The 26,214-nt window shown below is 40.6% G+C and overlaps 1 protein-coding gene across 3 annotated transcripts in view; it reads right to left on the minus strand.

The window, feature by feature from the left end:
• trio (trio Rho guanine nucleotide exchange factor) overlaps window positions 1-26,214 on the minus strand; it is a 119,709-nt gene that overhangs the window by 74,742 nt on the left and 18,753 nt on the right. For all 3 annotated transcript variants that reach the window (XM_022835158.2, XM_022835157.2, XM_086968754.1), the window contains exons 3-16: window positions 21,091-21,205; window positions 20,652-20,847; window positions 12,856-13,057; window positions 12,146-12,369; window positions 11,197-11,373; window positions 10,558-10,748; window positions 10,112-10,320; window positions 9,546-9,859; window positions 6,295-6,625; window positions 5,775-5,949; window positions 4,965-5,121; window positions 3,283-4,336; window positions 2,393-2,567; window positions 97-427 (exon numbers count right to left, since the gene is read on the minus strand). In XM_022835158.2, coding sequence (XP_022690893.1) covers window positions 97-427; window positions 2,393-2,567; window positions 3,283-4,336; window positions 4,965-5,121; window positions 5,775-5,949; window positions 6,295-6,625; window positions 9,546-9,859; window positions 10,112-10,320; window positions 10,558-10,748; window positions 11,197-11,373; window positions 12,146-12,369; window positions 12,856-13,057; window positions 20,652-20,847; window positions 21,091-21,205 — 3,851 coding nt within the window. The remainder of the gene's footprint in view (window positions 1-96; window positions 428-2,392; window positions 2,568-3,282; window positions 4,337-4,964; window positions 5,122-5,774; window positions 5,950-6,294; window positions 6,626-9,545; window positions 9,860-10,111; window positions 10,321-10,557; window positions 10,749-11,196; window positions 11,374-12,145; window positions 12,370-12,855; window positions 13,058-20,651; window positions 20,848-21,090; window positions 21,206-26,214) is intronic.

The raw sequence follows: 26,214 nt of genomic DNA on the forward strand, positions 1-26,214 counted from the left end.
GTCACCTTTTATTATACTAACGATTTTAGAGTTACGTATTCTTTTAAGGTATGCCATAATTGTCAGTTTATAAGAGATTCCTATATCAAAATCGACCTTAAGATAGGTATTGATGCACGTTTCGAGATCAGCGACATAGGCCCGTTCTGTCTGAAGCAATTCGGCCATGATGAATTCTTTTCGTCGGGCGCTCTTGCGCTTCTCTTCTGTGAGTTCCTTGGCGACGACGGGTCCTGAGCTGCCGGAATGCGTATGACCGTCTCCGTGCACGTCAGCGTCCGCCTCTTGTGCAAGTCGCGCTTCAAGGTTCGGATCCGAATGACGGGAGTCAAGCGATAGAACGTTGGTACTCCCGCCGGACCCGCCACTGCCTTCGCTTCCGGCATCGCCGTGTGCTGCCTTACCCAGTTTGTTCTCCAGGTTTTCTCTGGAAATATGCGGGACAACAGAGGCCAATGTATCGTTTTACGCGCAAATACCTATTTGTGTCTATCTTTTTACTAGAGAGAATCTTGTATTGAAGAAACGTGACCCAACAACTACAGTGCTCCGTGACCATGCATTAAAACTGCAGCCACAGTATTTTGCAGACGAGTTTAATTGTGTTTTAGATCTTGTTAACAACGATATCGCACGGATTTGAAGCAAATAATAACGTTTATAATATAAAAAAGTACACCATATATGAAGTGCTTATATTGAGTAAATAAAATATATATTGCAAAATTGTGCCGACAATGAAACCTTTGTTTGACTTTGAACGAGATGTAATGGAACTAAGGGACGCCATCAAAATACGTCGTGTTAAACTTGGAGTTTCTTTAATAAACTGACACACTGTTATGCACCAGCGTACAACAATGCTCGAATATTAGCGTATTTGATATATCGATCAATCTCTGTGACCCATAACAATGATTTTTCAAATAACTTCGTACCTCCATATACATGATCTCATAACCCCATATAGGGTGGCGCGGTGGACGAAACGTAATACCCGTTAGACAAAAAGCACAAGGAGGAGGTGGCTGCTATGCTAGACTCCGCTGCGGAGTTCTACAGGGATTTTTGTAATCGTTGTTCACGGCTATTGTGGCACAACAGCTAACAACACACGGACAGAGGTGAAGCACAAATTCGAAAAAAGCTAATTCGTCAACACGAGAAGTCCTGAGTCCTGACAGGTTCGTGCAGTCAACATCGTTGCCGTGAAAAAATGGTAGTCTGCAACAATTATTATGCCGAACACGACGACAACAACAACAAAGTCGAACCTCGACGCCGGCTTCCTGTGATGGTGCATCCACAGAACTCCTATATTCATTAACACGTACACATCAAATAAATCTATCGATATCTCATCTCTAAACCAAAGATATATTTTCTCTCATGTATATGTACTAACACGAGAGTCTTCTGCTGACTCAGTCAAAATTTCTCGAATAAAATGCATCTTTCCCTAAACTATGGCACCTTAACAGCGTCTCTTTGCTCTTAGCTAACGAAGTTAAAGACTCGAGCACATATGATTATTTATTTCATAGAAGCGTTACGAGTAAAATGATAGGATCACAATCATTCATGTTCTGATCTGTTCTGCTTAAGCAATTTTATCTTATACTTAATTTATTTAATCAGTACGTCTTATTTGTGTTAAATATCGTCTCGTCTCATATCCTACGTCTTTGTCGTGCTTCTTATAGGCTACTGAAGTTTTCGCATCAATATGTAGCCACATACGGGCATACAAGGCCAATACATAAAGGCTCCTGAGAGAGGCTGTGGTACTATTGGTCCTCCAATTAACAATCATTCATACAAATGAGCTCTCGTTATTGAATGAAGTTCGTCCAAATGTAGTAGATACACCAATCCGCAAACTCTATCTCAGAGTATCTCAAAGACATAAACCTTGGAAACGAAAAGTAAACATTTCAAGTGATGGATGCTTTTCCCCAAGTAATCCGTAAATAATTATTAAGCAATCTGTGGTTTTTCTTATTGCATTTTGCGATCGCAGGGGGGGGGGGGGGGGGTAGCTGTGCTTACGACAACTGCATTCGGAACGGGTGATATTCGAGACGGAAATTAGCCAGTCTGAACTTCTTATCTTGGACTGTGTGGTATCTCTAAATCTAATGAATATAACACATTACTGAGATGCAAATCTGTTCATTTTTTTAGTGCGGGGCATATTTATGCTAAGCAAAGTGCTTCACTTAAACGTGGATAAAAAACAATAAATAATGCTCATTAAGGAGCCGTCTCGAACACTGTAATACAACTCCATTACACTCCGAAACATAATGGACGTTTTAATAGTGCTTATTGTGAAACTTAAAGAAAATGTTCCAAACGAAGTTATGAGCCTGCTTTGGCGTATGCCACTTACTTATAATTTGCCATTCTTGTTGAGAAGTCTTTATAGCGATGGTCGACTGCATTTACCCAATCCTTGATGGAGCTCGCGTGGGGATGCCCCCGCTCAACAAGGTTGTCGGCCAATTGTAAAAGTATACGGACTTTTTCTCGCGTCTCCCGGGCGTTGCCCGTAAATTCATTATGTTCTGCAACGTCATTTTTAACAATAGTTAAGACACATGTCACTTCAAAGCAAAAATTGTCCCAAAAATAAGTATGTTTCTATAAAATAAAAAATGTTTGAGAAGGAAAATTTTATCAGATGCATTTAGCTCTGTTTTGTCACACGTCGTCCCTAAACAGATAATAGATCTCAGATAACAGATAATAGGAATTTGTATCACTTTTGTTACTCGTTTATTCTAGGTAGTTATTGTATTGTTAGCAAAAAATAGTTATTTACATCATATAATTAATGAAGTATCAGTAAATTAGATTGCAATCGACGATTGGTCGGGTACACGGCTTACAATAGTGTTACAATGCTGGCACGAAACTCAAATGGTGTTATCGGATCATATGAACGCCTGATTGATTATCCAATTACGTACGGCGAAGTGGCCCGAAAAGACTTCTCTATCTTTCGATTCTGTAAATGAGCTTCACTTGCAATATTTTTCCAAAAATTAATGTATATATCTAAGTTACTATAATTTTACGTAAACGTAATGTTGTTAAAACGCTGCTTGACTTACTGTGGGCGTTTTTAGTAGGCACAGAGGTTTGGTCTTAGGTCTTTTCTTCAAATCACCTCGGGAAGTGCTAGGTGATTCGAGTGCTGACCTATTACTACGCTCACTAGGCTTAACCTGACGACACCTTATTGTTTCTAAAATCACTGATTAACTATAACATACTAACCCTCTAAAAGCTTTTCGATGTCGGTAGCGCCTTTCCGAGAATTCAAGTACTGCTCACCGGTTTCCTCAATCCAGCCAATAGCCTGAATAGCGCTCCGTTCAAATAGACAGAACTGCTGGCACTGCTCGATACGCCGTTTCCGAGACGTCCAATATTCGAGCACTTTGTTCTCCTGCTTAAGCAACTGATCCATCAGCGCTTTAACTTTGGCTTCTGGCGTCCGCGAGTTGCCCGTCTGACCATAGTACTGCTGACAGCGAGCCGCGTATTTTAGGAACGTCTCAGCGTTACGGCGCGCCATAGTGCACGCCTTGAGGAAGGCCTCTTTTTTCTCCTGGTGTTTGCCTAGCAGCTGGCTGAGGAATGTCACTTGGTCCTGCGAGGTGTCCCCCGCGCTCAAGCAGAAGTCTTCATCCCGCTTGTACTCCCTCTCCAGGCTATCCAACACTGAATAAACGTGCTCGGCCGTCTTGAAGAAGCGGTGCGATGCATTGACCATGCGGTGGCGATCCTCGGCATGGCCCATCATTGAGTGCCACCGAGCGTCAACCTTCTCGGCGATGGCCTGGATCTTATCGGCCTGCGGGTCTGGTAGAGGCGTCGCTGCTCCGGTCACAGCTGATATCCCACCCGCCCCAGGCGAAACAACGTTGTGTTGTGAATTATGCTTCAACAGCTGCTCGGCCCGCTGTCCAATGTGGATGGCACTGGCGTGGGTGTTCTCTATTGCCTGCGTGAACTGCTCATGTTGACTTGCCAGCTGTTCCGCCTCCTTAAGGCACGTCGGCACTTGGAACGTTGCCATCAACATCGACTCACCCTGGTGGATCCAGGTGAGCACCTGATGCGCCTCGCGCTCCAGTGTAGCGACCTGTACTGCCATTTCGAGGCGAGCCTTCCTACTCTCGGCTACTCCCTCTAGTCCAGCGCGACGTTCATGTAAGAAACCCAGGAGATTTTGTAGCCGCTGCCTAGCATCCGACTGCTGATCAGCCGCAACTACGACGCCGGATGACTCCAATAGAGCCGACAGCTCTTGGCCACGCTGGATCACCTGCATTAGATTGAGGAAAAAAGAATAACACTATACTGAGGACAAAAACAACGTAAACTCAGATGAGCATGCATGACAAAGTTACGCCCGTTGGTTAAGTACTGAAACGTCGTGAGCCATTGGCTAAAAAGATTCTGAGTAAAAAACTTTTTGTGAACTTAAAAATTAATCTGGAATATTGAGAGCTATTTACGGATGTCGATTTGTCTGAAGGTGCAGGAGCTTCACGTTTGGTGGATCCAGAAATACTTTGTCTCAACTTCGGTTAAACGAGTAAGATAAAAATTGTTTTTTAAAGTTCCACAGACGTTCGTACTCCAGATTTTTACGACACGGAAATAAGCTATCATTGAAATGGCAGCACATTACAAATAACAGTAACACATGGAAACGAAAGTACACTCCGTAACGTTTTATATTGAACGATCTAATATATATGTTTACTGAAACGGATGCACAAAGTGTATAGTTAATTATGTTCCTGGTTTCGGTTGGCTTTAGGTATATGACAGCCACCAATCGATTGTTTAGTCGCTATGCGCCACTGGCCGACCCTTGTGTAAATAGAATTGTGAAATCAAGTTTGGCATGGCAATTGATAGGACAAAGGGTTATAGATAGTCCTTACCTGATAGGTGGTCTGCGTAATATGCTGCACGCTATCAGCGTGCAGCTGCGAGAGCTGTTCAGCCCGCTCTAAGACGCTACTTGTCTCGGCGTGCTTGAGATCCTCAGACCACACTTCCATTTGAGATGTTAGGTGAGACGCGTCCCGTTCGAATAACCTAAGAAGGTCAAAATAGGTGTCACGAGATAATAGTAAAATGCTTTTCAGTGAATATATTATTACTAATTTTCCAGCCGAGCCTATATATATATATATATATATATATATATGAAGGGGATGAACTAAACGCGCGATGATGTGGCACCGTGTCTCGGCACCCCCGACACCATATCGCTATAATCGGTGGGCCGTCTACCCATTATCCTTCGTGCCCTACACATCGGCCAATTGGGCAGGTCGCTAATAACGACTAATCGCTACTAAATGGATATGTGTTTCGGCTAGCTTTTGCGTACTATAGATAAATTAAATATCTTATTACCTCTGTTTTTTTAATAATGACAAATGCGCTTATGATACTACAAGATTTTATGATTCTAAATTATGTTAATAATTAATTAACTAATTAATTGTTGTATCAGTAACTGAATTATTTTCGTTAAAAATAACTGCTAGAAATAAACTGATTTTTACTTAAATTTAAAAGAGCAATTACATAAAAAGGAAGAACAAAATAACACATTTTTAGTCGAAAAGGTGATTTTTGTAGTAGTATAATAATGTGACTCTCTGTAACTATACCGAAATAAGCAAAACTAGAGCTCAGATACGTGTATGTTTTCGACTTCGTTAAGGATGCCACTCTATTACCTTAACTGCAGACAGACGTCGAGTTTAAGTTTGCGGGCGGCCCAGAGTTCCTCCATTTCCGCGCGAGTCCTTTGAAGTCGCTCGAGGGTTTCTAAAACAGGCGGTAACGATGATTTGTCGTTTTCGACTGTCATACCCAATCCGCGTAATTCTTCTACCAGAGCCTCGCCCTCCTCTGCAGAACGGCCGGTCAATCGAATCCACGTCCCCCGAAAAAAATGAAGCAATCGAGTGAGAAGTCAAAATAGATAATTAACAAAAAAAAAAGAACCAAAATAGAAGGCTACAGAGCTCTGCGGACATTCTAACTGTACGTTCTAATAAAACTATACCATATTTTTGTGAGCATTTAGATGTCATACTCCTACGTTTTTGCGAAACCTGTGACCTAACTTTCAATATCAAGAACGATTAGCCCACCTGTATATTTATGTGTTCATTATGTATCATATTCCACCTATTATTTATGAAGTTCAACGTTTAAAAATGATAATTTCCCCGCATAGTGCCCTCTACGAACCGATAGTTGAGTGCACAGCTTCAAGGGTCGTGTCCCGATGTTGGGTGAACTGCGCGAGTAAGGCCTCGGCTGCCTCCACCGTATCGGCGACTCGATCGCTCTCCAGATCTGGTCGAAGTTCCTCGAACCAAACCTGTAGTTCTTTGTCATGCGTATAGAAGACGACGGCCAGCTGCAACAGCTGGCGTCGTTGCTCCACGCGTCGAGCGAAAGACTCGATTTGCTGTTGAAGTTCGCGAGCTTCGGCGAAGATCTCAGCCGCGTTGCACTCGCCCGTCTGCGCCAGCTCTTCAGCTGCGGACAGCAGCTTTTCAGCATTCGTATACGTGTTCTACAGGTTGAATGAACGAAAATACGAGAAAAAAAGAAACGATCAAAACTGATTTGACCATTTGTGGAAGATCATTGCTACTTAAACGGAAAAAAACATGGTAGTAAACATACGAAGCAGTTCCTCTTAGTCGATGAAGAACAGAGCCATAACAAATAATAAAAACAAATTAGGTTTTATGTTAGATTTAACTTTAAACACAGCGTTCTCAAAACATGTATCCTTTCTGTGTGTCAGACATATCTTATTCAAGAAGATGAGAAATATTTGTTTTAATTTTTAAACAGCATCAAAAAAGTGGGGGACGATCGAACTTAGCATTATTAGACCTGCACCACCAGGCTATAGAACAACTAAGGTTATAAAAACAGTAGGTTACTGTTTTGTATGCCTAGTGGTGCATCTGATACGATAATGGTATCGATTGCAGAAATGCTTACTATGGAGATAAATAAGTAAATAAGGTTTGACAAAAAAATACATATACTTACTAAGACTTTAAAAATAGGCATTCCCAACTCAAAACAACCCCTGGTGTAGTTTAGGAGGTTTCTTATTCTAGTCAGCGTGGTTTCGCTCTGCACCTCGACAAGCACTCTCTAAAGAAATAAGTTTCTTGTCCCAACTTGGTGTTAATTTCAAAACTTAATATTAATTTGATCGGTTGTGAACCAATGGTAGCAGCTTCTTTCTGCTTTTCATGTTTCGGAGCAACGTCGCATTGGGTGTCTGCAATCACCAAGATGGCTACTAATATCATCAATAAGATATATCATCCTCTGTATGTGTAAAGGCTGTGTTGCACAATTAACGCTTTCAACGTGTGTTTAATGACAAACTATGTTCAAGTTACTTTATGGAAGAAGTTATTAGGGTTTAGTTAATTACGAAATAGCTTGCGGCTGTTCGGCGTTCTCTTTCGTAAACGAAGTACTTTAAATACTTTTGGAAACGAAAAATTTAAATAAAATATGATCAACAGTATATAGGCGCGGACTGAAGCTACAGAGGGGCGCTCCGGTCTAACTCTCGAAAGTTGACTCTAATTTGGCACCTTGCGCAGTTACCGTTGAGAATTTCTGAGTATTATTTTTTTGGCTTGATGTGACCATGTTATGAAACACATGCCGTGCGTTAATGGATTATGCTCACTTAGGTAACTGGAGTGATGATTCTAATGGGTGACCGTTCCTGGGCTTACGGTTAGAGTAACTGCACTAATATTTTCTCAAGCCTTCTGTGCATACAATATCTGTTACTTTACAGAGCAAGGCAAAGTGCACCAGGTCATTCCAGTCTATCTACATGACTGAAACTCTATAACCGTCTGCCTGTCTGTACAATGGTTGCAATTGGGTAGGTTATGGGTGCCTAGAGTTTTATCCTGAGACGGTCTGACCGGAATAATACTTTTTTCTCTAAAAAGTCGAGTTTCTTTTTCGTAGATTATAATGTTAACTTAGCAAGATGGTCGACTTGCGCGAAAATTGTCGAGAATTTGTCAATGGTTTGTTTTGAAAAGTTGTTTGCATGACTCTTGCTTTCGAATGGTACAATTTATCAAAATGGGTAGACAGGATAAGGGCAAGAGGTTATTAAGATTACAACAGTCTTCCGATTGCAGAACAAAACTGACTGTAGAGCGATACTGGGTCTAAAATCAGACTTTTTCAGCCGCATGCACAGCCGGAGGTTAAATAAAATTTATGTGGCATTGACTCGAAAGAATAGCTAGGATATTCTTGTGAGATCATCCACCAGAATAGCAGATCACTGTTGGCGTATAATAATAGAATAATTGCGCAAAACAAACGCGATCACTGGCCCTCAGTGAGAAATTGCTCAGGTCAAAAAAACATGGAAACAGGTCTCCTAGAGAACCGCAACCGGACGTTTTTAAGACGTATAGGTCTGGAACAAAGTAACAGCTTATGTTACGAATTGAATGCAACACAGATGTTTGAAGAGACTGATGAAATAAAGTCGTTGCCACCTGGACTATTAGGACGTTTTAATGGCGGAGCTGAATGACCGGGAGCAAAGTAACTGCAAGAGGATAGATGTCGCTGATCGAATTACTATGGTCGGAACTTGAACGGTCTAATTGTGAACGTATTGGCCACCAATTGATAGCGCGAACCAAGCGTTTCCATTTAGGATGTTGCCTGCGCGACAAATCTCCTTTTATCGTTCAGATTTCTTTGCACATGTATATGGAGGACTTGTAAAAGTTGAAGTGACCTACATTTTGATAAGATTTTTAGGAAGAAATTTTCACAAAATACCTACATGAAAGTCAACGAAGGGAGACACTTGTTGCCAACGATCGGTGAGCTGAGTAAAAATGCTGTACATGTTCCCATAGCGCATGTTTCGGCGCAAAAAAAATACCATCAGGTTGTATTGGTTTATCTGTGTAACAGTGGGATGAAAATAAATTCTAACATGGTTTTTAGCAAAACAGCAATAAATTCTAATTGGAAAGCCATGGCTAAATGTAACGTAAACAAGATACACTTATAAACAGTTTGATGAAACAGCTCTCGAAGGGTAGCGATAACTGTTTGTGTATACATTAAGTTAGACGTAACGGCAAAAAGTAAATAATTTACGCTCAACACGAATCTGTCTAGTATAGTATATAGATATAAATAGTATGCCTTCATTCTGTTATCCGTTGCGTACGCAGCGATCCCGTCCATTTGCTAAACTGAGAAATGTATATTGTAATAACGTTTACACACAGTTCGAATTACTAATACTACTTTGTACAGAAGCAATGATAATATTCACGAATTATTCTCGCTACTTATAGTCAACATAGCGATTGTGCGCACCCTACCGTCAAACAAACTAGTTAAATCCCCTGATAATGTATATATATATATATATTTTAGGATAATGAGTTTCGTGTAGGTACCTGCGCCACATCCTCAAAGTGTTCATGGGCCTTCTGAAGAGCTCGGGCTTTCGCGAGGTTCTTTCCGGTGCCTGGGTTCTTCCTGAGAAACACCTCGCCGTGTTTTTCAAGCCAGTCCAGGACCTGCCGGACGTCCTCTTGAAACAAGCGCAGCGCGAGCCGCTGATGGAGCTTGAGCTTTTTCTGGTGCCAAGCGCTCTCCAGTGTGCGATGCTGCGCCAGAATTTCGTGAATCACGCTAAGAACGTGCTTCGCACCTTCTGTGTAGTCCGCTTTCCCTTTGCCCTGACCACTGCTACCATCTTTGCCATTCTCTAAACAAACGCATACGCGCCCAGAGCGAAAATATATGAAACAAAAAATAGTTAATGACTTCACTAGAGTGGAACAGGTATGCAGTATTTGTGATTCTGTAATTTTGAAGCCAGGGATATGAACATCTGTTGGTCAGCTGTGATTACGGGATATAACCAACGATACTGAGTAATGTAGTCTTCACCTTGCCGCAATTAGAAATACATATCTGTACACTTATACAGTTAGTCCCGTGTACCTGTTTAACTTACCCGAGCGATCCGGTGGATGGCAGACTTGTACGAGGTGGTTGAGCTGATAGAGGAGCTTCTTCGACGCTGAATGCACCTCGGTATAGCTCTGACACATCGAGTCAAACACATCCTGATGTTCCTGTATCTGTCGCTCTAACTCAGTCACTTCCCGAGAAATCTGTTGGACCTCATTCGCAGCTTGCCATATGGGCACGTTGGTCAAGTACCTGGTGATGGCCGAAAAAAAGTTCAGAAACGCGAGTACACATATTACTAATATCTAAGAAAATAGTCACCATATTATGTAATCTAGTGGGGGGGGGGGGGCTGTATTTCAATCCAGTGCGATCTCGGTGTTAGAATTTGTCTGTCTTCACTATTTGCTATTTTTATTCGATATTCATTATTATGATGATTACTATTACTAGTGCTTTATGGTATGCTAAATGGGGGCACGAACTTACGCCTGAGCTTTCTGGTGAAAAACAACTGAAAGCGCCAATACCGCTGTACGTTCCTCAAGCCAAGAAGCAAATTCCTTCCAGGCTCGATCGAGCATTGAAGCTATTTGTTGGACCGCGCCAGCTGCGTAATGGCCGCTCTCAATCAGGCGATTACCCAACGTAACTACGCGTTGAATGTTTACGTAGACATCCTGTGTTACGACAAAAGTCATGTATGATAAAGCGAGATCAGAAACGAGTAAATTATTAGTACAGTTAATTAATGCAATCACTTAATTGCCAAATCAATAATTTCGATTATATATATATAACCTATAAAAAGTGTTTACTAAGACTGTTTGTTTTGTCACATCAAGGAAAAAGACTAGGCAAAGGAAGCGTCACGATGAAAAATAATTTGCCCCAGTGTGTCTAGCAACGATCTCTAAAATGGACCAAGTTAACGCCGTTCAAGGCAGTAACAGTCAATTTGTTAGCGAATTATTTCCCCATGATTATACACATGTTGCATTTTGTATAAGCTTTCGTTAATTACAGCGAAAAGCTACGGGGCGTTCACTGATCAGACCGATCCTGTTCTGTGTCAGGACGTTTGCGCACGTGCAGCGTATACTGACACGTATTTATTCGAGCACGTACCATTGACGACACAGTAAAATGTTGATGCTCTTCCTGTAATGCTTTCGCGTCCTGAATAGAGTGACCAATATCCATGTAGCCGACGAGAAAGAGATCTCGGTTGTGACCTATCCAGTCTAGCATTTTTTGTGCGTCGCTTTGGTATACTGAGAGCTGGAGACATTGTTCAAGCTGAACCTAAGAGTAAAGGGTTGAGCATCACAACGTTAATGCATGGATTATATTTCAAGAATGAATTTGGCACACTATTTATATAAACGAGCCTAATACAGAGTTTATTTTAGATTACTATCATGTTATTGAAAATTCTGCTTGTAATCCAGACAAATCGGGCTGGGTCAGACACTTTAGCGTTTCCCCTACGACGGATGTTGGGAAAGCGTAGCGAAATGCTTCGTGAATTAACTCATCCTCGTCACCCGTCGAATACTGCTCACTGCGTTAATACACTATTATCTATAGACATAAAATATCAAAATGTACGCTAGCAATACGAATTAATCTGGAAAAAATTCTCATAAGTCGGTGTCCACGAAAGAGCATCGTCGTCAAATAATTAGACAAAAACATCTAAGACCAAGGTCCAAGCTCGCGTCTCCGATGCCCTTCCGGCGCTAATCGGTCAGACTCATCCGCTTTTGCCCAGACAAAAATACCACTATACATACTATCAATAAACTAATTATTACAGGCAGATTAATTGCAGTCGATTGGGACCATAACTTCAAATGAACAATTTTTTTTTCTGAAGAATATATTGAGCTGCTTGTATGTTATGCTTAAGTATATTACAGAACATTCTTCGACCGGAGTAATTTAGCATCAAAGAGAAATTCTATAACAGAGGAAACGCGATAGGTCAATCTTGTGTTCTATCGCTGGGCACACTCGTTTTAAAAGACAATATTGCAACGTACTCGTGTCTCTAATACTGTAATTAAAGTTTCACCTTTCTAACGTGCCACATCTGGAGCACGTGTTGTCGTGTGACACGCACGGTATCAAGCATTCTAGATATCTGGGGGCCCATTTGAGCAAGGTCGGGATTCGCGTCCCCTAAGGAGCAAATCACCTGTTGGCCTTCGTGGCCAACTTCATCAACTGGCACTTGGAGAATCTTTTTTTTCGCCGCAACGTGTTCCTCCATCAGCTGTTTAGCGCGTTCAGCATCATCTGAAATAGGATTATGACAGCGGCATAGAGACCTATTATTTCTTCTTTACTTGACTTAGCCGGCTATTATGAAATACATGGCTAAAAAAAACAACATAAAACCTAAATGTTTGTTTTCTGCCACATATTCAATGTTGGGGTTTAAACTCTAATCACTAGACTTCGGTTAACTTTGTGTGTTTTGTAATGAAATAGGTTTCGGTAGTTTGACCTAAGTAGGCTCTATTTTTCAGTGTCATCTGGGTATCTACCGCTGCAACAGCACTCGGTGTCACGCATGTTTAGTGCTTTTAGGTTTCCTAACGTTCTCCGTATCTAAAAATCTTTCTGAAGATTATCTATCTGGAAGCTTGGAACTTCAAAGTTCAGGTATTGAATTTGGTTAACACGTGTCTGTAACACGGATCACACGCCAGCTCGCTTGCCGTTGTGTCTAAAAGCATGCGCATAAAGTTTTATTTCACATCGAGATCCTTCTATGAGTACCTGTATAATTTTTTTTGACTAGTTCTTGCTTCCAACCATCCAAACGTGTTAGGATATCCTGCATTTTCCAGAGGAATCCCTCAAGTGCCATACGTAATTCGCACCATTGCGTATGGTCGTAAGAGAGTGTACCACCGAGATCCGAAGTTAGCTGTGAGTGATCGATTATTCGCGGTAGAAATTCCGCTGAAATCATAGTCGTCTAAAAAAGAAATAATAGGTTTTGCATTTAAAAATTATAGTCGTAAATTTCCTATATAATCATGTCATTAACAGATATCTGTCATAATCACCGAGAGACTCGCCAGTGAATAATTAGCTTTGTATTAATGGCTGACAGCAGCATGACGAAAACATACAAATGACAAAACGTTTATTTTCTGTACAACTTAACTTACTGAACTTTTTTTCAGCACTGATCCTCAATTTTACAGAACCACTTAGATTCTAAGTAGACAAAAACAACGTTGTCGTGGTCAGCTGTTAGAAATAATTTCATGGGCTCGGTAAGCCTCATTTTCTCGACGAGTAGAGAAAAATATTATTCTTCATTGAGCGCCGTACTGCCTACCGAAAATTCGTGATAAATATGCTATTTCTCTGATAAAAGGTCAAAGCACAGTTATTGTTGGCTGACTCTTGGCGCGCTAGCCGGAACAGAAAAAAGGCACCGTTCCTTCTGTGTGAATATGAAAGTAGGCGAAACTGAATGCAGAATCAAAACCGCTTAGTTTACCTATACTACGGTACGGACCGAACGACTATAATATCTTTCTGTTTTGTCAAGTAGCGACATTTACATGCGGGGGAAACAATTGTTAGCAGCGACGCACTTGCAGTGCGCGGCTGGCTTCGACATTATGTAAACAGTCACAGCGCTCAGTCAAATACATGAATCCAGAATACCTCACGTACCAACATATCCGCTGATACGATATGTATATCATTAACAAACAAAATAATCGTAATAATGTAAAAAGAACAGATGTTCAGCGTATGAATGCACAAATATTATCGTCTAATCACATCTATATATATATACAAGCGTTAATGGACCAGCAAAAAAAAAAATTATGAAACTTGTCGCTAGAGGGATCTGCACAGACGTGTCATTAGGAGAAAGGCGAGAACTTACTCGAACTGAGGTAATATTTATACTTACTATACGGGAAAACTAGTTCGTTTACTCAATAGCCATCACAGTTCCATGATTTTATTCAGTTCTCTAAGCACTTCTCGATACACTTTCATGCATCATTCGCGTTGCAAACAAAGTTATGGATGTGCAAAAGGGTCTTGAAAGCCGATCACTTGCTTCAATGCAGACAAAATAAAAGTTAACCCAGATACACCACATGTATGTATAGATATATGAAAAGCAAAGTACACGATCGGCACTGTACAGGCTTCTTTCACTTGAACTTTTACCCTAAACGCGATCAATCGCAAGCGATACACGCTTAACATAAGATCGCTGAAAAAAAGATATCTGCAAATAGAAACAGACAACGAAGTACCTTCTTGGGATCGCATCCTCATATGGTGGGCTAACGAACCGCAGATCTGCAATTGAATTTTTATCAAATACCCCAAAACGGTATGAATATATCTCATGATGTAATCAAAGGTAGACCAAGCTCAGTTTCTTAGTTCTATGAATACGATGCAACAAACGCTGACTAAATCACAGGGAAGCTTCATTGTATGTTCCCCAACAAACGTAGAAATCATAAAGCGGTTGAAGAAGGAGAGGAAATATAGACTGACATTTAATCGGATGGCTAGGCGTAACGGGGTAACTCTTCATACTTGCGTAGTGTGATAGACGAGTAATATCATACAACTGAGCAAGAAGAAATATCGCACCTTCTATAAATTTTATTCGTATATGCCTTTAGAGACGACTGACGACATATTCTTAGAATATATTATGAGAGGCTGAAGTAGCCTTTATGCGACTGAAATCGAGTTGAAGTCGATCGATAATTCCGTAAACCCGTCGACATAGCTAGATCAATTACCGGCGGATACAGTCAACGAGACAATCGGTGAGCGGAATAGATTTCTTTTGAGGCACCTGCTGGCGCCTCCCTTTTTTCGCAATACGTTCTCGCCTTTCGGTTGTTGTATCTTGCTGGTGCAGATACTTGTCAACCGATAAATTAGTATGTCCCGATCGGTCTAAGCTAGCACAGTCCCTTGAAGCATTCTAAATCGACGGAAGTGCTCCTATTTTGATACGTGACAAGCTCCGCTTGCCTCACTCGGAAGGCAAAATTAAATACGGAAGTGTCGACGAACAAATAGCAATGAAGGGGACAGCCAAGGTTACTGAGGTATGGATCGGTGATGGACCCCTGCATCGATTCTAGACTCATTTACTTGCTCCCTGATAGCTCAGTAGGTAATGTATTCGGACGCTAATCATAAATACGCGTTGTAGTCTGGTTTCGTGCTGGAAAAGCTGTTAGCTATTCCATTAGCTAGTCGTCTGGTGGAATTCCTAACAGCGATATCGGACGTAACACTAAAAGATTGAGAACCTCACTTACTTTCTGCGTAATGGTTGAAGCACGCGCTAATAAAGGAAGCTCGACGCGTGCCTGAATCACTTTGCAAGAAAGTCGCAATGAGGTACACAAAATGCAGGAAAGGATATTTTATTAAAAATCTGCCGATCACCAATTGCTCGAAATAACACAAGACAGCGACAACAATAAAACTTTGTTCGCATTCTGTTTAGTGACATACTATTACTATATATAAAGAAGTTTTTTTTACCAGACAGTATTATTTCTACAAGCTTAAAAAAGTAGTGCAGCTCAGCAGGTTCAATAATAGACACGGGCCTAATGTCGTCCCTACGATTATGATTATTGCCTACCAACTCATGGCAGTGTTACTGTGAATGTCGTTTGTTACCGCTATTTTGTAGACGTTGTTGTGAAAAAGCTTCCATAAACTTTTATAGTGAACGCAAAGCAGTATCTGGGCTATTTAATTAGAAATTGTATACCTTTACGCGCTGTTAGTTAGAAAATTTACGCACATATTTCTGTAGTACGGTATTTTCGGCTATAAACTTGCATAAAACAACAGATGTTTCTTTGTGAGGCGTTGTAAGTTTAAACTGCATATGGATTATTTTTGCGCGGACTGTATGCACTTTCAAAGTGCGCTGCCAACAGAAACTATTCCACAGATACGCTAACATGTCTAAATCGATTAAATCAGACTCCCTTAAGATCTGTAAGCAGACAGTGCGGTCTTCGAGCCGCATTCTCGGGTCGAGAATTTATGAAATAAGTAGTCGTATAATGACTGATTTCTTATCGTGCAAAATGAAAATACGTACATGTAAAGTGTTTCGGTATAGATAAGATGCCTGGAAGGTTATAAAAATCTTTACATATCAAGCGAAGTTTTCTATAGTTTTCTGTTAAATCGCGTTAAGATCCCCCCCTATATTTCAAACGGAAGAAAACTAAAATCTGGAAGAGATTTTCTTTCGGGACCTCAGACTTTTTCTTGAAAGCTTAGCAGACGTTTTAGACTCTAGCGAACCTTTGGCTTCTTTCGGCTGGCTTTTTAGGATATTTTTTCAATATATAAGTATACCAGACTGTCCGAGTAAGTATTTGTTAAAGGTAAAAAAAAGACGAATGTCGCATGATAAATTGCCTTCGAAATTTTACTATAGTTGGGTCACTTCTTAATATCTTTAATAATCCAGCGAATAATAAACTCATAAAAAAGCTTGTTTGTTTAGGATTTGTATTCCCAATAAAGTATTCGTTTTAGTAAAAACATAATAAACCTAGCTTGATTATTTTACCGAGCTTACATCAACATAACATTACTGGCGTGAATGGCGTTTTTTTTTCAGTGACCTTTACATCAGCTCTTCGTTGACCTAAAGGTGGGAACCAACCCAATTTAGTATTATTCTAATTTTGATTTCATAACAAGACAAACGTAGATGAACAACAAAAGGTAATTAAGTAGTATCAGCGATATATGCTCGAATGCCATAATTAGAGAGGCTTACACGAGCTTCGAGCCGAACACCGCACGCTCAAATCCTTACCTCGAGCTTCCATACCGTAGCCGATATAAAACTCTATAGATGGCACTTGCTTAGGTAAAAGCAACGGTTAAGTTCTAGTCTTTTTTTAAAAGGTCAGCCTATTTTCTAAAAGTCAGCAAGTAATCAAAATGAAATTAAAAATTTCATAGTCATCAGAAAAGCTAGCATTTTTTAATACAGCGAGTGTGGAATGCGTTACACCATATGCGCATGAGATGATGTTTCGTAAAAGCGTTCGCTCACACTGCAATGTTGATGGAGAGAACAAAGGCCCGCAAAATAACTTACCACTTGCGGTATTATACTTCATGTGTTTCCACGGGTGGCGCTACCTAAGCCTCCGTTGGGAAAAAACTTCACCACACTTAAGTTAGGAGAGAATCTATGCCATGTTCATAAGTCCTTTGAGAGACACAATCGTTTGCTTTTTGTTCAAAATACGTGAAGTACACGGTGCGAAAGATAAATGTCTTGTTATATGAGAGCGTATGTTAAGCCGCCGTTAAGGTTTGACTCTTCCAAAATATCACATGCGAGACTGGCTACCATACGATGACATCTATACACTGTGTGACGAAGACTAAATTCTCAGTATTTCGAGTGTCACTATATAGCAATCGTACGTCATTCCCTATGGCCCTTATATGGCCATCTCCTCAGCTGGTCTTAAATGTTATTACAGTTACTGCTGCGAGACGAATGCCATATTCCGGCCTCTTCTACTTTGGGTAAGAGAAAACTTCAACATTAAGCCTCGAAATGAAATTAAAAAAAAAAAACAAAAAAAAACTAGTTTATCCTGCTAATGGCTTAAAGCATAGGACTGTTTTTCACGTAAAACTTTATAACATCTGCAATCCCCACACAAAGTGTTGGTACAATTAAGCTGAGAGTGAATCGGATTCTGAGAACACTGGGAATGCGATCGTGCTTTGTACCATTTTTGTACTTTTAGCCTTCAACCCAGAGCAACGTAGGCTGGAACAAAAGCAGGGTGAAGCCACCAGATGAAAGTAAAGCCTGTGGTATCAAGCTATTCAATATTTCTAATTCGTACAATTGACGACCGAGTTGTTAACTTCGCCTATTTACCCATAGATAGTTCTGAAGGGCTTACAAAGAAACTAATTTCCATAAGTGACTCGAAGCGAAGCACAAAACATTAAATTTCTGTTACACCATGAAGATAACTCAATTAGAGAAACACTCTAAAGAAACCGGGTGGCCAGATTCCTTGAAATATATACTGTAAAATAAAAGATCAATTTTAGCTTTAGCCTCAACGGTGGTATAAACCAAAAAGAAACTTATGGTACTATCGTCGCTTTTTCACGGGTTATCTAGCTTCAAACAATACCTACAACTGTCTCAATTCCCTATAGTAAACCGGTGTATATAGTTCAACCAAATACCCTAATAAATAGCCACTAGCTAGCCTCAATTAGTGTTTCAGTAGCGTGAGTTAGTAGCAGTGTCGCTATAGAACTGAGCAAAACCGTATCTCCAAGTCGACCCTTCAGCTGAGCGCGTTTGTCGCCTTTGGTCTGGTTTCTTCCTTGAGTGCCTTAGCCTGTAGACCTATCGCGATGAAATACAACCATCCGTTATTTATTGGATAAGTTATGCAAACAGATTAAATTGGCCTGGAAACATATTCGACTTTATCTATTCCTTGTTGCTGTATTAGCAACGGAGGGACTTTCGCCATTTATATAGCCAAGTGGAGATCTCCTCCAACCTGGCAGGAGTACGGTGTTCACATAACCTCGTCGCAAAAGGGGAACGCTTTGTATTGTACGTACATATATTTTTTAAGAGTCACTTTCATACTCGCGTTATGTACTCGACATTGGCAATTAAGCACAGTCTTTGATTTCACAGGCACCTTCAAAGCGCCCAGTTATTTCAGGCCCTTAGCATTGGTCGTCTTTTGGTCATAGGGACACGGAAAGTTGCGATATAGTCCCTGCAAGCAATTTCGTTGCACAATATAGGATGAAGCTTCGTGTAGCGACATTTTACGTAATTGAACTTGAAACACCTGGCAAAAGCTGTTTTCATTGTCTACTAACTTTTCAGTGAATAAATTGAATAGGTTCCCTGTGGCACTAACATAGTCTTATCTACAAACTCCTAGTTATTGACGGGAAACCGGATTTCTTTTTCAAGTTTATTATATTCTAACTTTTTGCTATATTTGATGTACATTGAATCATCCCTGATCCGAACTGTGAGGTATCACAGTCTTAGGATCATCTATGAGGAGGCCCACCGTATAACTGGGTCCACCTTAGTCACCCCGCAAATGCCCGCCAAAGACGTTTCTATCGCGGATTGCCAGCTTCGAAGTACTCACTGTTGATCGTTAGTTGTTGGTTAGGTAATTACACCGCTTTGCTGGGTTTTTCTTTGGCACGTTGTGTGGTAACACTGTACCGCAATGCCTTCGTACCAACGCTGAAATTTGTACTACCGATAGCCGTTTATTCATAGCTCATGCGCTCATAGGTTTATTTCAAACCACGGCGCTCCTCACGGCGTCGCAACAATATGCTATTATAGCCAATAGTGTTATGACTGGCTCATTTCATCGTCTGTTTGTATAGTTAGATGACTCAATTAACTGGGCTATGAACGACCCTTACTGCCAAATATTTTTGGTACAGATGCACGATGATAGCACGGTTATGAACGAAGTTCAACACGTTTAAATCTGTTACTCAGTAACGTAAACACTGATTTCGCGGAGTGTCTTTATTAGACGTGGCCTCCATGGAGATAGTACCACGTTTATGGTGATATCAACCTTGAAACACTTACATGAATACTTTGACATAAAGACAGATTAAGTTGGAATTATTTAGCACCAGTCTCGTGACCTGTTTCGCGTTATAAGCCTTAAATGAAATATTTGAGGGCAATGGATAAGAGGATAATGCATTAAATGTATTTTGAGATCTAGCTCTACAGTTGTTAGTCATGTAGACGACACGTCTTGTGATTTTTTCACATGTAATTTTTAAAGCAAAAGTAAAAAACTCATGCTTTCCTAAATGGCAATTGACCTAAGTGTCGGAACAGCCCATTAAAAACGATATGTATGTACTGCACACGCCCTCAAAAGTAAAACTTTATGATTGTTTTTAATTCCTTTTTTATGTAAGTCTCTGGTTACTTCGTTAGGCGCGAATTCTATTCTCCAAAAAATGAATGTTTCACACTTTTTTTTTTCAAAATCAAGGCCAACAAACTAACAAACATCTGTGCTTAATAAAGAAGCATTCAACTGGAGAATCGCTAAATAGTAAAAGTCTGTAACGACTGAGATCCGCTTGAGATGAACAGATTATCTTCTTCTAATATCGTCTCTTGCGGTTTATAGTCCCGTTCACAGTTCGCGTTCTATCAAATAGCATAATGAATAGATTGCGTATGTGAATGTATGTATCTACTAGCCCCCCCCTACAGAAATTATTGCCTTCTATCAAGAATGGCCTATATCGGTAAGCATAATTCGATGTTAACTCACGGGCTGACAATTAACGCGCCGTGTGATTTTAGGAAACGCATAGATGGCCATATGCAAAGATAATACACGTTCGCCCTATGAAAAAGCCATGAAAATACCACCGCCTGAAACAACGAACGGTCGGCATAAGAAAGTAACGAGGTGGGTGGGTCCTTGTTTGGCAGAACAAATAGGCCTTACCTCAAAGGTATACTTAGAGCTGCCCAGAGATGCTTTTTGCTTCTGCCAGAAGTTGTCTGGTTTAAGAATGTAGACGTTGTGCACTTTCGCGGGAAATGCCTCCTGTAAAACTTTCAAAACAGGTTTGACGCCAGCCCACGTCTGCTGGCCACGCATATCCACGATGATGGTAAAACCGCATGCCCGCGACTCTTCACTGGAAGTGACAAATGAGTCTTCATCATCATGCGAACATGGGAGAAAAAATACCTATTGATCGAAACTACTTTAAGCAACTAACCAAGACGAATGCTGGGTAAAAAGTTAGAAACTTACATAATTGCTTTCCAACTATGGAAACGAACGAGTAATAAACGTCTAACAAGCATCTAGAACAACACTGTGTGTCAATTAATAATATTTGACAAAAAAACAGAGGACTCGACAGTGTGGAAGGTACCTGGGTATCCCCGAGAAGTAGACGAGCACCTTCGTTATGTCCTCGGGGTTAAAACGCTCGAGTTTAGAGCCCGATGGAAAGGTCACTATGGGACCTCCATGCCGATCTCGACCACCTGCAATTAATGTCAACAGACGAAGACAATTGTTACCGATTCATTGTACTCGTTGGATTTTGAAGTAGCACTAAATAAAACTAAGCGATTCGAAAATAGTAGCGAGGTTTCGCAGGAGCATATATGAATCAAGGGATTCATATATGCTCCTGCGACGAAGGATCAAGTACATTCCAGCAACGGTTATTTGTGGTATAATTCGGTATAGTTGAATATCGTTTTTATATCGAGTCTTACTCTACATTTTGCATAGTCTATCTACTTTGCGCACTATCAACCAGCTTTGACAAAGATAGTTATATAAATGATATGCGAATAAGCGGCACACACACAAAGACAACTAGAGTGAATACAAAACCAAAACCGAGGCAAATCACGTAGGTACAAAACGGTTATTAAGACAAATCAATATGACAATCAAGTTTTTAATGGGGGAGCCACAGGTAGCTGGTATAATGTGTGGACGACCAAAAATGGAAAACGAGCACCCTTTGGCAGAGCCGCCAAAGCGAACCAATTCAGCATTGTTGTTCAATCTGTAGCCAAATAGAGCATTATCCCCCATATTGAATGTGGCAGATGCTTATTCGTGCCTGCTAGTTTAGCGGAATCCGAACAATATAGCAGTGCCACAGTCAACATCAATCTACCCTGGCGTGCTGCATAAAATGTTATCGTTATTCATCAATGAGTCGGAAAGCTTAAACCATTTATCATTTAGCTTAAGATTTTCCATGCGTTTGTGATAAGTAGAGAAGATAAGCTGCAAAAGCTAGCTTCAAGTGTCACTAACAAAGCTGGGAACTGATCGACCACAGCTAACTCTGCTTTTCGACATTTGTGCATGAATATACGAATTCACGCATCATAAACTGTGGCTAGATCAAGAAACCCGGACTACCATCGTGTAGATGTCAGCTTTCATTTTTTATTGCAAAGAATACACGATTCTTTAGCTTAAAAATACTAACAGCACCGAAAGTCGTTCAGACAATAATACTGTTAGGACCTGTCTGCTACCTGTAACGAGGTTTTATTTAACAAGAAATGAGGAACAGCCACCAACGCGAGACTGGCGTATAATAACAACAATATATAGCTTCAAGCACGGGCCTTCGGTGATCCGATGAATCATCCGAGCATGTAATATCAAAATGAGTTAAAATAAGCTACCGCTAATGATTTTTACTATGAGACAGTAGCGACTTTGTTAGCAGCTTCATCAACCGCTAATCGGTTTGGTAATGAGCAAAATGAGACATATAAAGAGCACAATGAATCTCACATTCTCTGGTATAAACATGGTTGATACGTATGTACATAACATGTGATGCACCGTTATATGGCCATTTCGCTCATTTCCCCTTCAAAGCAGTTCTATCTCAATTGATTCGCTATTACGCAAACCGACATTTAAGTGTTATGACCAATACATATAATTCATGGTCCTTTTATTCTGATAGCGCATTTCCGTATCTGTTCCGCTATTTTTTCGTATAGAAGGAAGACCCTTTCGTCATGCATTTCTTGCGTGTTATGACGGCGTCCCTATGTTCCTATTAAGTAAGCTTGCTAAATTGTAACGAATATACATATATGGCCGTTTTATACTCATAACGTCACAAGTATGCATCGTACTGGCGGTATCAAATACGCGATGTTCCGCTCTTAACAGGCATTATTAAGCGCTCAAAGTATGTCAAAATATATGATATAGCGAACCTAAGCCTAGGTCTAGCGCCTGAAGTCTGGAGTGATTTAACAAACCTTCAATGATCGTACAAGCGCCTGATAATAGAAACTAGTTACTAGTAATGGGTAAGTGCAAAAATCTGTGCAAAGACAGACATCATGTGGTGGTATACGTGGTGAACGCAAGCGAAACGGCAGATAAGTTGCACAGGTATCGTCACCTAGTGCACCGTTGAGAAAACGGGTGGTGCTCTTTGGTGGCCGTTGCCACTCTTAGGAAGCTATACCAGTGAAACTGAGGCAAGCCACATAAACAGTCGTGCAAAGGGAACAGTTGAAACAAGTTGAGAAACACGGGGCAAAATGACAGGCATAGGGGCTGGAGGCAGCGAAGCCCTTAATAGCGTGCGGTAGTTTTCAGGGTGGTAGCGCCTGTACAACAAGGCAAGTAATGGAAGCTGATAATAATGAATCATCAACTGTTCTGCGCACACACTCACACGATAGATAAATTCGCGCTGTGGGACAAAAAAGTGAACGCGAGAAGTATAATAAGGTAACGGGAGTTCATTTCCGCGAACGACCTTGCTCCATTAGCAATGAGCGGGTGCCCAAAGGTGAGTTTTTGGGTGGTGGTCACACGGGCAATGCCAGTACAGCTATATTGGTTAGCTTGCGTGCTCACGTGCACAAAAGAAGACGCTACAATATCATAGCAGCAGCCGCAATCTTCGTAATCAACCAGTTACAATGATCTCCGACATTATCAGGGCTAAGATGGAGGATACACTGTATGGAGTAGAAAGCAACAAATGAAGGAAGAAGAGCATTAACCGAGAGGACAAGGAAAAATGACGACGACGACAAAAACAACAATAACTGCAACGTAGGAATGAAACAGAAGATTGCTCAGAACTACGGTATTGCCTATTAGGAAATACACACTTTACTCGACTCGCACATGTTGCGCACCCATGTATACAGATAGCACTACCTGGCGGAAATCGTATTGACAAGCGTGAAACTACTCTGTCTATTCCCTTTGGGTAAAGACAAATCTGCAGTCAGAGTGCATGAATATATACACGATGGAGTCAGTATAGTACAGGCAAACAAGCCGTCAACAGTCTAGTCTATATTATTACTAGCGGGATGGCGACTGTTGCCGTCACTACTGAAGCTTACACAATCGTCATATAATGGACGATACAGCATTAACTCAACGAACCGCCCCTTTGCTTCTCCGGTCACTTTTCCCAACGAAAAGTCGGTCAGAATGTGCCATATAGACTTCGCAAGTCGCAGAACTCAAAAAACGCTTCATACGCTGGACAAACCAGGACGAATAAAGACCATGCTGTGAAACATGGCTGTATGTAGAACATTGCACGTGAATTCAGACAGACCTGAAGATACAAACAATTGCTAGTTTTAACCTAACCTGTTTACTATGCGCTCTTATTACTTCCTATGTAAAGGTAATTGCATATAAATGTATATTAAATAAAGGCATATTGCGGTAGTGTTCTTTAATAATAGTGATAAGAATAATATAACTCTGGTTTAAACTGACCCGCATGTTTGACAGCCTCGGCGGGCTAGTTGAACCGACTGGATTCGCATGTACGCCGTACGTAAAATTTGAATAAGAATCCAAGAAAAAATTCAAGATGAAAATCCGAGGAGTGATCTAGAAAACTGTTTAGAGTAGGGCTTTGACCTCGGCAAGGTGCGTGGGATTTTCTACGATAAGGAGCTACACATGCTATAATGAGAATACCCACAGAGTCGAGCTGCCATTTGTTAACGCAATTCTATGTATTTTTATTGTATGTAACAGCGCAACTATGTTAAAGTTCTGACGCAGGTCGTTACGAGTGTTCGTGTTACTGCTTCCAGTTGCACGAGCACATATATGAATAACAATTAGAATAGAAATGATCCATTTGTAGGTCCGCGGTGGACACTGGTATGCTCACAAGGCAGACACGTCGACTAATATATCAATGTGAAGCTGCATATGGTAATCTTTTTCTAGTAGTAATACCCGTGGATGATAATATGCCTACCATCTATCCATATGTATTATTGACGACCTTCTCAATGTGACAATTTGTTCTCTGATATCCTGTAAATAATTAACCATCAGACGGACGCAACATACTGCAAACCAGAATCTCTGATTTATATGGTAAATTAAAATAGAGTAAAAGCTTTTACTCTATTATGATATGTGATAAGGTAATGCCATTAGTTGAAACAGTGCACCAACTTTTGAAGTACGTATTAAGTGTCATAAATCGTAATCCACGCTATTGATCAACATGAAAGTATTTTCCGATTTTTCTTTTGCTAACAAATTCATATGTATGTATGTATATATATATATATAAATTACTGCCACTGATACCGTTTGTCGTCAAAGTGCCTTTCTTTGCTTATACAGACATACACTAAAGATGAGGCCGGCGTCAATCGACCGTCTGTGTGCATTCGGTATGCTTGCTTTCTTTTGCCCTCCTCGATAGCCCTGAGACATTTGTGCTCAGGACAGTGACACAAAGTGGCCCTCTGTTTCCTGGCTACCGTCTGATGACTCTGCATTGTTCCTGTTGAAGCATGTCTTCCTCATTATTGAGGGGTATCAGAAGCTTGCCAATACTACCGAGCTAATCGACTCGAGGGGAGCAGGAATGAAGAACAATAAAGATATGAGCGCAACTGATGTAATTTTTATTTCGGAAAAACAGCAGCATCGGCAGCGATGCCACAAGGATGGCACAGCTGAATTAGCATAAAAATATTACCGCTCTGCCTAACAATGAGTCTAGCACAAGGTAAATCAACGCAAAAATCATTCTATGATAACACTGCTGTCCTTCCTTGTGTATAGCAGAAACAGCAGCGGCTTGTATCTATCAATCAACACCAGTCTCAAAAATGTAGTCCAATGTCTGCTTCCTTCGAAATCCCGTTTCTCCTTCGTGTCCCGTTCTCTCTTTGCGCAGACGTAGCTTTAACACATGACGGAGTCATCAAGTCAAAGTCAGTAAGCCTTATTTAAAAACCTCAGAAGTAAACCGTTCGTGTAAAATATAACTGACTCTGACACCATCAACACTTCTGACTTCGAGTTTATTTTGTTTAGCATTCGATCACACCTGTACATCGTAACCTTAGATCATTTATGGTCTGTAAAGTCTGCATTTGATTGCAAAGTTAAAATGAGGTCAGCCATGGAGCTGTATATACATAAAATAATTACTGAATAAAATAATAGACGTAACAGGATTTTATTCTACACAATGAATATAAAG

The sequence above is a fragment of the Varroa jacobsoni genome, unplaced genomic scaffold, assembly GCF_002532875.2.
Source record: "Varroa jacobsoni isolate VJ856 unplaced genomic scaffold, vjacob_1.0 scaffold_568, whole genome shotgun sequence".
Classification (NCBI taxonomy): domain Eukaryota; kingdom Metazoa; phylum Arthropoda; class Arachnida; order Mesostigmata; family Varroidae; genus Varroa; species Varroa jacobsoni.